The sequence below is a fragment of the Acyrthosiphon pisum genome, chromosome A1 (assembly GCF_005508785.2).
Source record: "Acyrthosiphon pisum isolate AL4f chromosome A1, pea_aphid_22Mar2018_4r6ur, whole genome shotgun sequence".
NCBI classification, from domain to species: domain Eukaryota; kingdom Metazoa; phylum Arthropoda; class Insecta; order Hemiptera; family Aphididae; genus Acyrthosiphon; species Acyrthosiphon pisum.
Genome location: NC_042494.1, coordinates 109,287,801 through 109,301,184, shown reverse-complemented (window position 1 = coordinate 109,301,184; position 13,384 = coordinate 109,287,801). Strand labels below are relative to the sequence as shown.

General features: G+C 31.8%; 1 protein-coding gene across 7 annotated transcripts in view; it reads left to right on the top strand.

Annotated features, from left to right (window-relative positions):
• Positions 1–4,758, top strand: part of LOC100573692 (tip elongation aberrant protein 1) — a 42,382-nt gene extending 37,624 nt beyond the window's left edge. For all 7 annotated transcript variants that reach the window (XM_029488016.1, XM_029488017.1, XM_029488020.1 and 4 more), the window contains 2 exons: positions 194–1,123; positions 3,347–4,758. In XM_029488016.1, coding sequence (XP_029343876.1) covers positions 194–1,123; positions 3,347–3,708 — 1,292 coding nt within the window. In that variant the 3' untranslated portion in view covers positions 3,709–4,758. The remainder of the gene's footprint in view (positions 1–193; positions 1,124–3,346) is intronic.
• The last annotated feature ends 8,626 nt before the right edge of the window (positions 4,759–13,384 follow it).

Genomic DNA, 13,384 nt, shown 5'->3' with positions numbered 1-13,384 from the left:
GGTATAAAACGCATACCGACGCTTTCATTTTATTCTTGGCAGGCCAAAAAGAAGGCCTTTTACAAAAGTTCCCCCCCTCAAAAAATAATTAAAATTACCGCTCTTGGGTGTAGTCATATTAAACTTGTATACATCGTATATTGTACCTACACCTAACCTTGCCCTTACGAACGTTTCAATATTCTTCTTACAGCTACCGAGACTTGGGAAAAAGTGCACACTACCTATCCACAGCCTCCGGCGATCTGCGAGGCCGTGACGCTGACGGTGTTGGAAATGACGTCGACGTCGACGACCAAGAGTAGCCGTGAAAACGGCGTACAGTCACCCATTGTGGTCCGGCGGTCCAGGAGCGGCCGGTCCGTTGACAGACAACAGCAGAGCGGCAGCGGCGACCGAGATCACGGTGGCCACCTGCATCAGTGGCACCACCAGTGCCGGTCTGAGTCCCGGGCATCGTCTTTGGGTGGCTCGAACGTGAACATCCTGAAAGAGATATCGAAACTTTCACAACTCAACCTGTACCGGCTGGCGCACAACAAGACCTACAGCGTTCTGAGCAGCACGGACAGCGTGGTGTCCGCCGACGCTTCACACGTACAGCAGCAACAGCAGAACATGGTCAAGTCGCAGTCGGCTAACGTTATCGCTCGGTCGCTGATATCGCCGGTGGTGTCGAACGCGTCACCGCCCGGCTACAAGTCGTCGTTCCCGCCGTGCAGGATGCCCCGGGACCCCATGTCGGTGCCCAATTTTGGAGTAGCCCTGACCCCGGTCGAGGCCACCAAGCTCGTGTACCTGGAGGGCGAGGAGGCGCCGAGCCCGCGCGTCGAGTTCGATCATGACTTTGGGTCCGTGCACATGCGGTTCCACCCCAACGGGCCGCTGTCGACTGGGTCGTCGACGCTCAACAAGACGCTCAACCGGCGCAGCTACCCGATGACCAGTTCCGCGTCCGCCCGGTTCGGCAACCCGTACAGCACTCCCGAGGAACCGGGCGAGATCACTTCTGGTTACGTCAGCATCGAGACGGTGCACCAGTCGCCCAACAGCGGTGACGGGCCCATGTGCTTCTCCAACCCCAACTACATGGTGGCTGACATACAGAACGCCATATCCAAAGGTTGGTAACTGTATAAGTACTGTGATTTGTGTAAATTATAGTACAATAATCGGTAATATTTAATTGAGTCTCACGAATACTTTTGGGCTGTTTTCCTACAAATATTTGTTATTCTTTGAGTTGAAACGCTTTAGTTTATTAGTGTTAACCAGTCATCCAGGAAACACCTACACGTGAAGTAGTCTCCCAATCCCAAATAATGTCTGAAGGGAGACAGTTTAAAAGTTAGCGATGAACAATATTATTATTGTTACCCACATAAGTATTTGACTCTTTCGTGGGTAGAAACTCGAACACTAGTGGAAAATATAGGAATCATTATTGTCGCCATGCTAATAATATATATAACCCGGCATAAGTAACCAGAATTGTTATCTACTTATGGTTTTTTGTATATAGGAGGGACTCCACTAGGATCATTCATAAGTTTGGTATGCTGATACGCCTGTGGGTATATAACAATTTAGACTCTTACTGCAAATAACAATTGTAATATACAATTACATCGCTTATTCGTAATATCATTGTAATACTCAATATGGTAATACGTTCAAAGAACACTGAAAGCACTTTTAAATTCTCCTGAAATTTCGGAGAAAGTTGAGGGCCCCTTGGCTACGCCACTGGCACGGTATATAATATATATATGTATAGATCCATAATGAACAATAACACCGGCTCATCCCTCTTCCGTTAGTAAATATTATATAAGTTGTCCCCGCTGCGGCCGCTGGCGGCATCAGTCGTGCCGTCATTATTTGCCATTGGCGAAAATCCATTAAAAAGTCTGAGGGGTTAGCTAATATTTTTATCACTAAAGTTTGCAGCCAAAAAAGTTTAAAAGAATAAATTAGATCTTTTTACACTCATTTTTAATAAAACTATTATATCTATATGCGGCTACACATTTCATGTCTTGCTATGCAAAAGTTGCGTCCGAATCGTTATTTTCATATTATTTTTTTTGTTTGCAAACAAAATTATATATATTTAGGTTTATGTTTTTTAAATAAAATGTATGAAGAGTGAGCTGAAACACGTATATGTATTATGTTTAATTCAAATTGGTTTTTCAAATTATATTTTGGCTATTTTTAGTGGTTATTAGTCCCTAAGCGACAATAAAACATAGTGGCGTAACTACTTTTAATGATATCCCGTGGGTTTGTCCGCTTTTAATTGTACATATAACCCTAACAAATTCTTATCAAATATATTAATAATGAAATTTCTTATTCGTAAAATATTAAATACAAAAAATACATGAATTCCCAGTAATATAATATTACGATAATTTTTATAAAAAACACGACTCATGCTTTTTCATTCCGTACAAATATTATTACTAGTTTTATCCTGTATTTTTTCCATTTCGATCCTCTATAAACTGTATGTTTTATATTATATGCATTATACCTACAGGAATATCCTGATTGCATTAATTTTAAACTAGTTTTACTCAGACTAAAAGTTTGTAATACGAGTAGTCTTAACTGCTGTTAACGTAGCGCATAGTTTCATAATAACTTATATTTTAATTTAATTTAGAAAATATTTTATTTATACTCAATTTTTTCGAATAGTTTCACTGTTTAGAGTTCAAAACAATACGGAACTGGGTTATGAGAGAAAATTAAAACGAATTTTAAATTCTATTTTTTATATTTAAATGTTTCCATAATGTTATACATGTCTTATATATTCTATAGGTAGGTATAATGTATAGTGTATAGCCTACCCGCGTGCATGTCGAGTTTGATTAAGCTCTATTCAGACTTGTCTCGCTAGTATACTAGTTTAGGGTACCTTCTACCAATAAAAGCCACACTCCACCCTACTATAGTCCATAATGATGATAATAATAATTAATAATATAATGTAATAAGTTATATTACTTGTACTTACTCGCATAATCAGTTATTACTACAGTGATGGTGTGTTTGGCACCCCCATTCCTCCCATCGGCCGCGTTAACCTTAATTTTTCTTCGGTAAGAAATTACATAATTTATTATAATTGTTGTACCTGATATAAATGTGACGTAAATTAATAATATTCGTATAGCATACCCTGCTGTATAAAATAATCCTAGATCCTCCCCTGGACTATACGGGTCATCCGAAAAATGCACATTTGCATTAAAATATTAAATTGTTTATACATCAAAATAATATATTATGGACTAAAGTATATTTTTCGACGTCTCGTTTGTTTATGCTGCAGGTGATTACGTCAAACTCAACAGTCCGCCGGACAGCCTGCTGGAGGACAGTGACAACGCGTTCGAAATGCGCGACATGAACCGTCCGGCGCCGCCCAAGACATTGGCGCTAAACTCGTCGACGGCGTTCAATTCGAGTTCGGACGTCCGGTCGTCGACGAAGGCGGCGCGGGCCGCAAGCGCTGGACGCGCGTCGGCGATGGGTCGCAGCGGCAGTGGTGGCGGTGCAGTCGTCGAGCATCATCAAGTCAAAGAGTACGCGGTGTACCTTTTGGGCGGCATGGAACGCGACGGTTCCGTGACCGTGTTCAAAAAGCCCATGGCCATGTGGAAGCTCAGCATGTTCTTCAGGAACGTGCAGTGACGATGCTAATGTATAAGTAAAATAATGTTTAACGGAGGGGCGGGCGTTGTTTGGAGGGGGTGGGGGAGGGAGGGTTATGTAAAGTGTACCTTCTGTCTGCGTAGTCATTAATTCGTTATTATTGGCGTTTATCGACTGGAGGTATAGCTACTGTTTACTTTGTACAGTAGGTGTAATAGGTGTATATTATAATATGACGGGTAAAAGCACGAAAACTCGCGACCTACCGCGAACACGGTAACGGGACCGCGCAAAAAACCTGCAACCGCCGTGGACTGTGGTCAGTGGTTTTTACTTCCTGAACAAATGCGACTCGTGTCGTGTGACTTATAGCGTTTTTTAGGTATATTACTTATATTATAGCATACCTAATTGTATTATTATTTATTATTTATTATTTATTACTATTATAATATCATCATTGACGCGAAGTTTCTCATACGGTTTTTTTTCTTAACGACGTTAAGACAGTACATTATTACGTCCGTATATCATAATATTAAATTGTTTTCCACAAATCGTTATCTGCAACGTTCGTGTGTGGGTAAAAGTAATTGTGTTAAGTGGATTTTGTCCGTCCGACGTCATAGCGTCCGTCCGTCGACAGACTAGACTCCAATGTAGGTAAGGAACTCGGACGAATACTTTACGAACCGATTCACATGATATAACAATAATTAATTAGCACCCTAGGGATTTATCTTTTTCAATATATACTTTTACGATACCATGTAATATTAATAAAATGTTTACGAGTATGTCTGATGTGTACATATTATAGGTATAACGCAGCTGTAAAGAAGCAGATATAGGTAGGTAAATATGTAATGAGCGTGATTTTCACATGCTAATGAAATGTGCCAAAAATCAAAATATTGACTATAATTATTTTATTTTGTTAAGAACAATTATTAAGTTGATTAAAATATCTTCCGTAAATACCTACCAATAATTAATAAAAACCATGTGCCATTCGACGTATTTCTGTCGATATATCTAATATTATATTTTATGTCGAAGTCCAGTTTTAAAATCCTTTTTGTACTTTTTTCTTTCTAAACAGTGACTGAAATCCTGCCATTTTTATCGTTCGTATTGATTAAAAACTTAATATTTTTTAACCATGTTGTCGAGTTTAAAATTATCTCTCGTTATTCAAGTGGTAGAATGGAATGGAGTGTGTATGATTTCATATTATATTATGGTGATATTCACTCGATTAAAATATTACACCAAGATGTTCACACGATTTAAATTCTATTGTAGTATACCTATACTGTTGTCCGAGCCAAATTTGAAATTTTTATTCAAGTATTTACTGTAATTTGTGTAATGTTAATTAATTAAAAAATAATATAGGTATAATTGTATAAATAAGAAATAAAAGTAACAAATATAACAAATATTTAATGGATTTCAAATAATATTCACATATAAATAAATCATTCTAGTCGTATTTAAAATATTTTTAATAGTGTATACTATTATTGATTAGAAACTATTTTCCAGTTTCTGACTTAAAATGTACAATCATAAGGATTGTTAAATGTTTTTATGCATACTATATGTAGCATTTATGAGCATTTTGAACAAAATATTTTATCAACTCACTTTCATACCTACTGGTTAGTGGTGTTCCATTGATTGATAGACCTTATAATTTTTAAGAAAATTAAATTATTCATTTTTGTTTCATTCGGTTATATTTTTTTTTCGTTTCGCTTTAATTATACGAAATTAATTTTTGTTGTTTATTAAAAATTGAAAATACATTTTAATTCAAATAATTGATGTTTTATATTTATAAAACACATCTTTAATTACTTTTTCGTGAAGACTTTATAATTATTAAAAATATATTACAATTAATATTATCGGGTTTGATTTTGCATAGTAATTGTATATTTAATTTAATATTATTCCATATTATGCGATATACTGCCTATAGAACAAAACATCAAAACTATATATTTACGTAATATTACCAATTATTATTATTATTTTTTGTGTTATTCGTGCAATATCATATTAATTATTATCTTTAAAATATAGTGCAATATTAAAATATAAATGGTGATCGGAGACGTACATAACTAGGTAGAAAACATAATTACAATAAAAGCAAAATGTTTATATTGACTATATTAATTATAGATTGAACTATTTTTTTAAATGTTTACCAACAATCTATGTATATGAGTACATATATATTATGTAGTACCTATGTAAAACAATAATTAATCTGCGTACTTACTGATTTTTACCTAGCTTATCAAAGTAGTGAACCATTTATATAGATATTTTACATTGAATTTGTTGTTTTAAGTTTTTATTACATTTGTTTATTATTTTAATGATCTTAAAATTTTTACTGATTACCAATATTATATTATTTACTTTAGATTACCAAAATATGAGTGCAATATAAATATATAGTTTTTATACGTTTTTCAACACTTTATACGTTAAAAAAATTGTGTAAACATTTACTATAGGCAAAGTAAATATTGTTAATTTATTGTTTGATAAAATATTAAGGTAATTTATATCATATTATTATGTCCACGAGAGTGAGTAAATTAGTATATAAAATAATAATTATGAAAACCATGATTATTCGTACTTTTTTAAGTGAATAAATATTGTTTGTTTGTTTTATTTAGTTTGAACATTTTTTAAAGACTATGCCATTGTACGTATAAATAGATGCCCAAAGACCAAGGTGACATATCGCATATTATTATATCTCTATGATAAATGTTTATCAACAATTTAAATGAAAATTTTTTATTTTAATAGTCTTGGTAAAAGCCATCAATTATAAATTATAATTCTTAAATGAAAATTGATAATGGTTTTTATATCATGACACAACTTTTAGTAAAATACATAATATAATAAATATTTCACTATCGCTCTGGTCTGTGGGCAACTTTATGCGATATATTCATAATGTTGTGATAAATTAGTAATTAAGTAACTATACCCAAAAAAAGGTTTTTTGTGTTTTTCATAACGTGTTATTTTAAATAAACATCGTTTATTGGTAATAAATAAATTAAACAACTTTACAACTACATCTATATACTTTATATAAGTGTAGCGTTAATTTTTTTCAATTAATTGACATACCTATGTCTTATAAATACGAATTAATTGACCTACCTTACATACCTACTATACTTAATTTCCTTTTTTATTTATATTAAAGAATAAAGATTATAGCTGGGTTGCATAAAAAATGTATTAATTTAATGGACCAATTATGCGCTACTAAATCATGTGTACCTATGGAACCATTAGCTTACTATTGATTCATGGAATATTTAATGATTTATTGTTAATGCAAACCACTTCCCCGCATTAAAGGCATACTTTATAATTATTGTGTGACAAAATATTTCATAATTATTTTTACTCATCAGTATAATTTAACTCGCTATATTATTTCTTATTTTATTGAAATAACAAGAAATATGTATAATATATTATCCTATAGATATTATGATTTGTTCACGAAACGAGGCACAACCATTATGACAGACTACCCTAAGTATTTGTCACAAAGTTACCGCCGTTACCGTTTTTCCCTATAGAATAATCTTATTAGTTATGTTTACAGAGCAAATAGACACCATTTATACATTATTAACACGTCATAATAATATAATGAAAACAGCACTGTAATATAATATTTTGTAACACAACCATATGTATAAAATGATTAAAATGTACCTATATTATTATTACTATAAATATAATAATATGTTGGACGCGGTGACAGACATGACGATTTGACAACAAGAGTCGATATATAACGACGAACAACCATATAATTATCATTTAATTTCATTGTTACAAAAACAGTTCCTACTTCCTACTATTATAAAATGTCTATTATAGTATTATATATACAGGGTGTATCTTATGAACGAGGGTTTTTTTTAACGATTATGGATCGATGAAATAGAATTTTGTTAAAACGAAAAAATACGTGTTTCTTTATTTTTAACGGGCAATTTTTTTTTAACAATTTCAAAATTTTTAAACACGCAAGTGTACCAATACAAAAATCAACTTTATTTTTTAAAATAGTAACTACTAAATTTTTTAATGGATTATCCGGTAAAGCTTTTTTTTCTGAAAATTTTGATAGTCAAATCATCAACTTTGGTTCGCTAGTTTATTAACTATGGTCCTTTAAAGTTTAGTAAAATATGCATTAATACTTTTAATTGAATAATTCATATAGGTTTAATTTATAAGAGCTAAATAATTTTTTCTTATAACTACCTTTTTATACACTTGAGTAGATAATTGGTAATTTAATGACTTTCTCAAAAAAAAAAAAAACATAAACAACATTTTTGGTGAACATAGTTCATTATTTTTATTTTTACATACAATCATCAAAATAAGTATTATTATTTTAATTTGTTATTATAGGTAATCGTAATTAATTACTTCACAGTTACTTTTCTTACAATATCATAAATTTGGATCCTTTATTAGGTGGCTATAAAGTATAAAGTAATAATTATATATTGGTAAATGGTATTCGACTGTTAACATTAATGTCTTAGGTATGTATGGGTGTTAAAAAAAATCGTGAAGTTAAAAAAGTGCAATGTTTTGTGGTCTTCTTCTCGTAGTGGGATAAAATTGAAATTTGAACCATATAGGAAACCTATATTGGTAATCGGAAAAAAAAGTCCCGTTAAAAATGAATGAAAATATATCCAAATTGAAGTATAAATATGTTAAAGTTGTATTGAAAAATACATTAAAGTTACACAAAAAAATCATATAATATAAAAAAATAGAAAGAAGCTTATATATCTCAATAATGTATATATATTATAATATATTTAATCATATTTTTGGCTTTTGCTATAACTTAGTAATTTAGTATTTAGTCTTAGTGTAATGATAATAATATTATTATAATTATATAGGTACTATAATTGTATTTATTATTGACTATTGTATAATGTAGATATTACATTTTATTATTTTAGATTTGTATTAAATTAAATTTTATTATATTTTAATATGTGATTTAAGAAAGTAATTAACATTTTTATGATATTATAAGATTTGTTATGTAACTTCAATGTATTTTTCAACACAATTTTAACATACTTATTCTTTAATTTTGATATATTTTCATTAATTTTTATCGGGACTTTTTTTTCCTAGGGTGGTACTTTTTTACCGGGACTTCTTTTTCCACGATTGCCCTATATTGGTAGGTATCGCATGCAAAGTATGAATTTAGGAGTTTGATATTTATCTAAATATTTTGCAAATAGTTTATTTTAAATCACGATTATTAAATAATTCTTAAAGAATTTCAATTGCTAAATTCATAGGTACTTTGCTTTCGATACCTACCAATATAGGAAACTTATGGCTTAAATTTTAAGTTATAAAAGTTAAAGTTATAAGAAAAAAATATTTAGCTCTTGTAAATTAAACCTATATGAATTATTCAATTAAAAGTATATATTAATGCATATTTTACTAAACTTTAGAAGACCATAGTTAATAAACTAACGAACCAAAGTTGATGATTTGACTATCAAAAGTTTCAGAAAAAAAAGCTTTACCGGATAATCCATTAAAAAATATAGTAGTTACTGTTTGAAAAAATAAAGTTGATTTTGGTATTGGTACACCTGCGTGTCTAAAAATTTTTAAATTGTTATAAAAAAATTGCCTGTTAAAAATATAGAAACACGTCTTTTTTCGTTTTAACAAAATTCTATTTCATCGATCCATAATCGTTAAAAAAAACCCTCGTACAATGACATAAGATACATCCTGTATATTGCACTCATTTTGTATAATTTAATTATTGAAATTACAGACATGACCTGCAATAGGATGGCTAATTACTATATTTTGTAATATGGCATAAGTATTATAACAAAACAAATAATTTACCTCGTGTCCTCCCTAGCTCTCCGCCTACCTATTGGAATAATAGACGTACACAATATTATATTTAACTCCTTCTACACCACGACTATTTTCAACCCGGATTTTGTGTAATATCTTAGTTATTAGTACCTTTAATTATTATTGTCTATTGATGATTTAGAACATTTTATAGTACCTACCTACCTACGTCATGATACGAGCGTATAATGTTAAATGCCATGATAATTCAGAGAAATACATTCATATAAGATACCTAGCATTAATGATATTTTTTTTTTTTTTTTTATTAAGATTATGGAAAATTGAATTTATCATAAATAGTTAATTAATACAATTATTTATAAATAGGTTGGTATTACGTAGGTATATTAAGTAATTATAACTTATAAAAGGAAAGTACGGGTATGGGAAAACTCTTGACTTAAAGTGACGAAACAATAGAGAACAGCTACAAATAGGTACAACGTAAAACTATTTTTTAAGAAGACTAATGAAATTAAGGTTGTGGTTAAGCCGGTTAAGGCAAAATCGAATATTATATATGACTATATGAGGGATGAAGAGTGGTCACTAATAACGCATTATAAAAAGGCTGCAAATGAGTTCAAAGATATGCTTGAAAGAATGCATAATCAATTACCTATCTCAGGTGAGGACGTTAGGTTATATCCTATAACTTATATAGGTAATCTAACTTATTGTTTCTACCATTTGTATGCGGTTTCTTATGAACCAAATTTTCGTATCAATTTCAAATTTTAAACACAATTGGGTCAGTGCAGGCCTATCTTGCTGTATTTCCGACAGCGAACAACTACGTTTACAATACTCGCGGTAACAGTTAGTGCAGATTATAAAACAGCTATAGACCCTATGCCTTCGGTAGGTAATGCAGATTATAATTTATATTAGCCAGTAGGTACATAGTTCTTCTGTTCATTGCGGTGTGATCCGACGAAACTCTCTTTTTCGTCCAGTATAATACCTCCGGTCGCCGCCGACAACACGCGGCACAGATATTATAGTTTTCACTAGATCGGTGCATTGGTCACTGTCTTCGCCATCACAACAGTTGCAGTGGTTATTTCAGACCTTTTATTTCGGGGGGTATCTTACATTTTCAAAGGGGTACTTCATAAGACTTCAGAAGTAAATAATGAAGGGAAGTAAAAATATCGTTTTAAGCTCAATTTATTGGTATTAGATAGATATACCTACAAATACATATAATATAAATTCTTAAAAAAGTCTAAAAAAATGTCGACCTGTGACTTTGTTTTTCCACCCAATCAAGTAAAGTTTGATTTTGTTTTAGCACTACTTTATTTAATAATGGTTCACATTTAGTAGTATGAGAAATTTCTTCTTTTGCCAAAAATAAACACTATGAACAAAAGTAGAGAAATTAATTCTATTTTGTATTTTGTCTGAGTTGCTTTGTTGAATCATTTGTGTATGTATAGGTTCATTTTTTCCTTGTAAGAAAAATTCGTTTAAAGCTACATCCTTAGAGTGATTTTCTGAACAAGCGTGTTTTAAAAGTTTACCAGTTTTATCAGTAGCTTTTCGATAATTTCTAAACGGAGTACATATAAAAATACCTTGTGATTTCTGTAAAGCGCTTTGATCATTACTAAGACATTTTTCACATACTTTATAAAAAGCCCCACCTTTTTCAGTATTAAAATACAGGGTGTATCAAAAGTCTTCATCTGATTTCAGAAATTTATATTTTTATTACCAATGAAGATATAAGGGTGAAATAAAGTAAAATATAGTATTAAAATAGTCAAGTTTTATTTACTTTGGTTACAAATGTTTAATATGACCCCCACTGGCCCGAACCCAAACGGTCGAATTGGGGAGATCTAGCTCTAGGACTGCACGACGCGTAGACTTCTGTGGACTCCGAACGAAACTTTGTCGAGCACGCTCGATGTTTTCGTCAGAGGTACGAGGTCGACCTGTACACACGGTTTCTGTGCACACAGACAACTACTTTCTTGGAACGTTTGGTGCCAACGTCAAATGTGTTGAGCAGTCAGAGCTTCAATTTCCATAAGTTCTTCGTAAACCATGTTGAACGGTTATTACCGACTCGCAATTATTGAAACGTAGGACGCAAAACGCTTTATGTTGCGGAGTCACCATAACGAAATGAACTAACGGTTCCTAGTTCACTAACCATAACGGTGCCAAATTTATCAACTAGATAACTTAAAATAAACTTGGTTATCTAATCTTTCCATTAATACATTGATCATTAACCTGCGATTAACCATTGCCGAACTATATCAGTTCGTAATCGGATGAAGACTTTTGAAATACCGTGTATATCCAGTTGTACAATTTTTCCAAATTGTTTTGATAAGAATAAGTTTTTAATACTTTATGAATACTTTGATCTTCAATTAATTGTGTTGGAAGAGGTGAAACCAGTGGGTCATCAACGTCTTCGTGTTCTGGCATCGGCAGCATTTGTTTTTTTTCGAAACATATCTAATATAGGATTACTTTTGCGTTTTGACATACTGATTACTGGCAGTCAACGGTTAATTTTCAAAAAACACAAAAACGCGACAAAACTTATACAAATGTACCAAACAGTTAAACGTATCTCAACGTAAAGTCGTTAAGTCATACACACGTAAACCACTATTGTGATTATACTACACTGACAGAGTGACAGACGACAGCACATTTTAAAAATTACCTACGATTCCTACACTCGATATTGCGATAACGAAGGTACCTACCTACGAATGTAAGTTCCTACACGAGACCTAGCAGGTAAACAAGATACATGTTAGTTCCTACAAGATAGAATAAGGTACATATGTAAGTTCCTACACAGTAAAAATCACGTACATGTGTAAGTGCCTACACGGTAAAAAGCAGGTACATGTGTAAGTTCCTACACGGTAAAAAAAGGTACACGTGTAAGTTCCTACACTGCAGAGTATATTATAAGTTATCAATCTAGTATCAGTTATATCATATTATAATAGTGTCATACATTTTAACCCTTTATTTTATATTCCATATAATTCTATATAATATTTAATAATTTACCTAATAAATATTAGGCTATCTCCCAATATGCGGTCTACCTCCGTTTTGTGTGCTACGTAACTATACATATGAGTATAGTATGCGGTCTATCAATGTTATGTGTTCTACCTATATAGCTGGGAATCCCGCATCATTTATATTTATTATCTACCAATTTATATGTTTTATCTTAATTTTTCATAACGATATATATTTTATCATATAGGTAACAATACAGGTTACTGGGTTAGTTGGTTTACTGTCATTTGTAGTAATACAACTATTTTTAAATTTTGAGTTGAAAAAATAGTTTTTAAAATGCTAGTTAAAGAATTTTATAAAAATTTTTTAACCGAAGAATCTACTGTCAAATACCTGCAAGATTACCTATGGTTTACTACCTTGTGCAAAACAATGTCACAAATGTGGCAGTGAAGTAAAACACTACCAAAGAAATTACCGAGGAAAAATAAGAGAAGTTTTCCGTTGTAAAAAAAAAAGTTGCCAAACTACCCAATCGGTACGTAATAATAATTCATTTTTTACTTATGTGGATGCAAATGGTCGATGCAATAGTGGATTGAGTCTCAGTGAAATTATGGAGATTGTGTACTTCTGGGTTACAGAAAATCGACTAGTTCAAATAATAAAATTTACGGGGTGATCCAAAAATACTATTTGT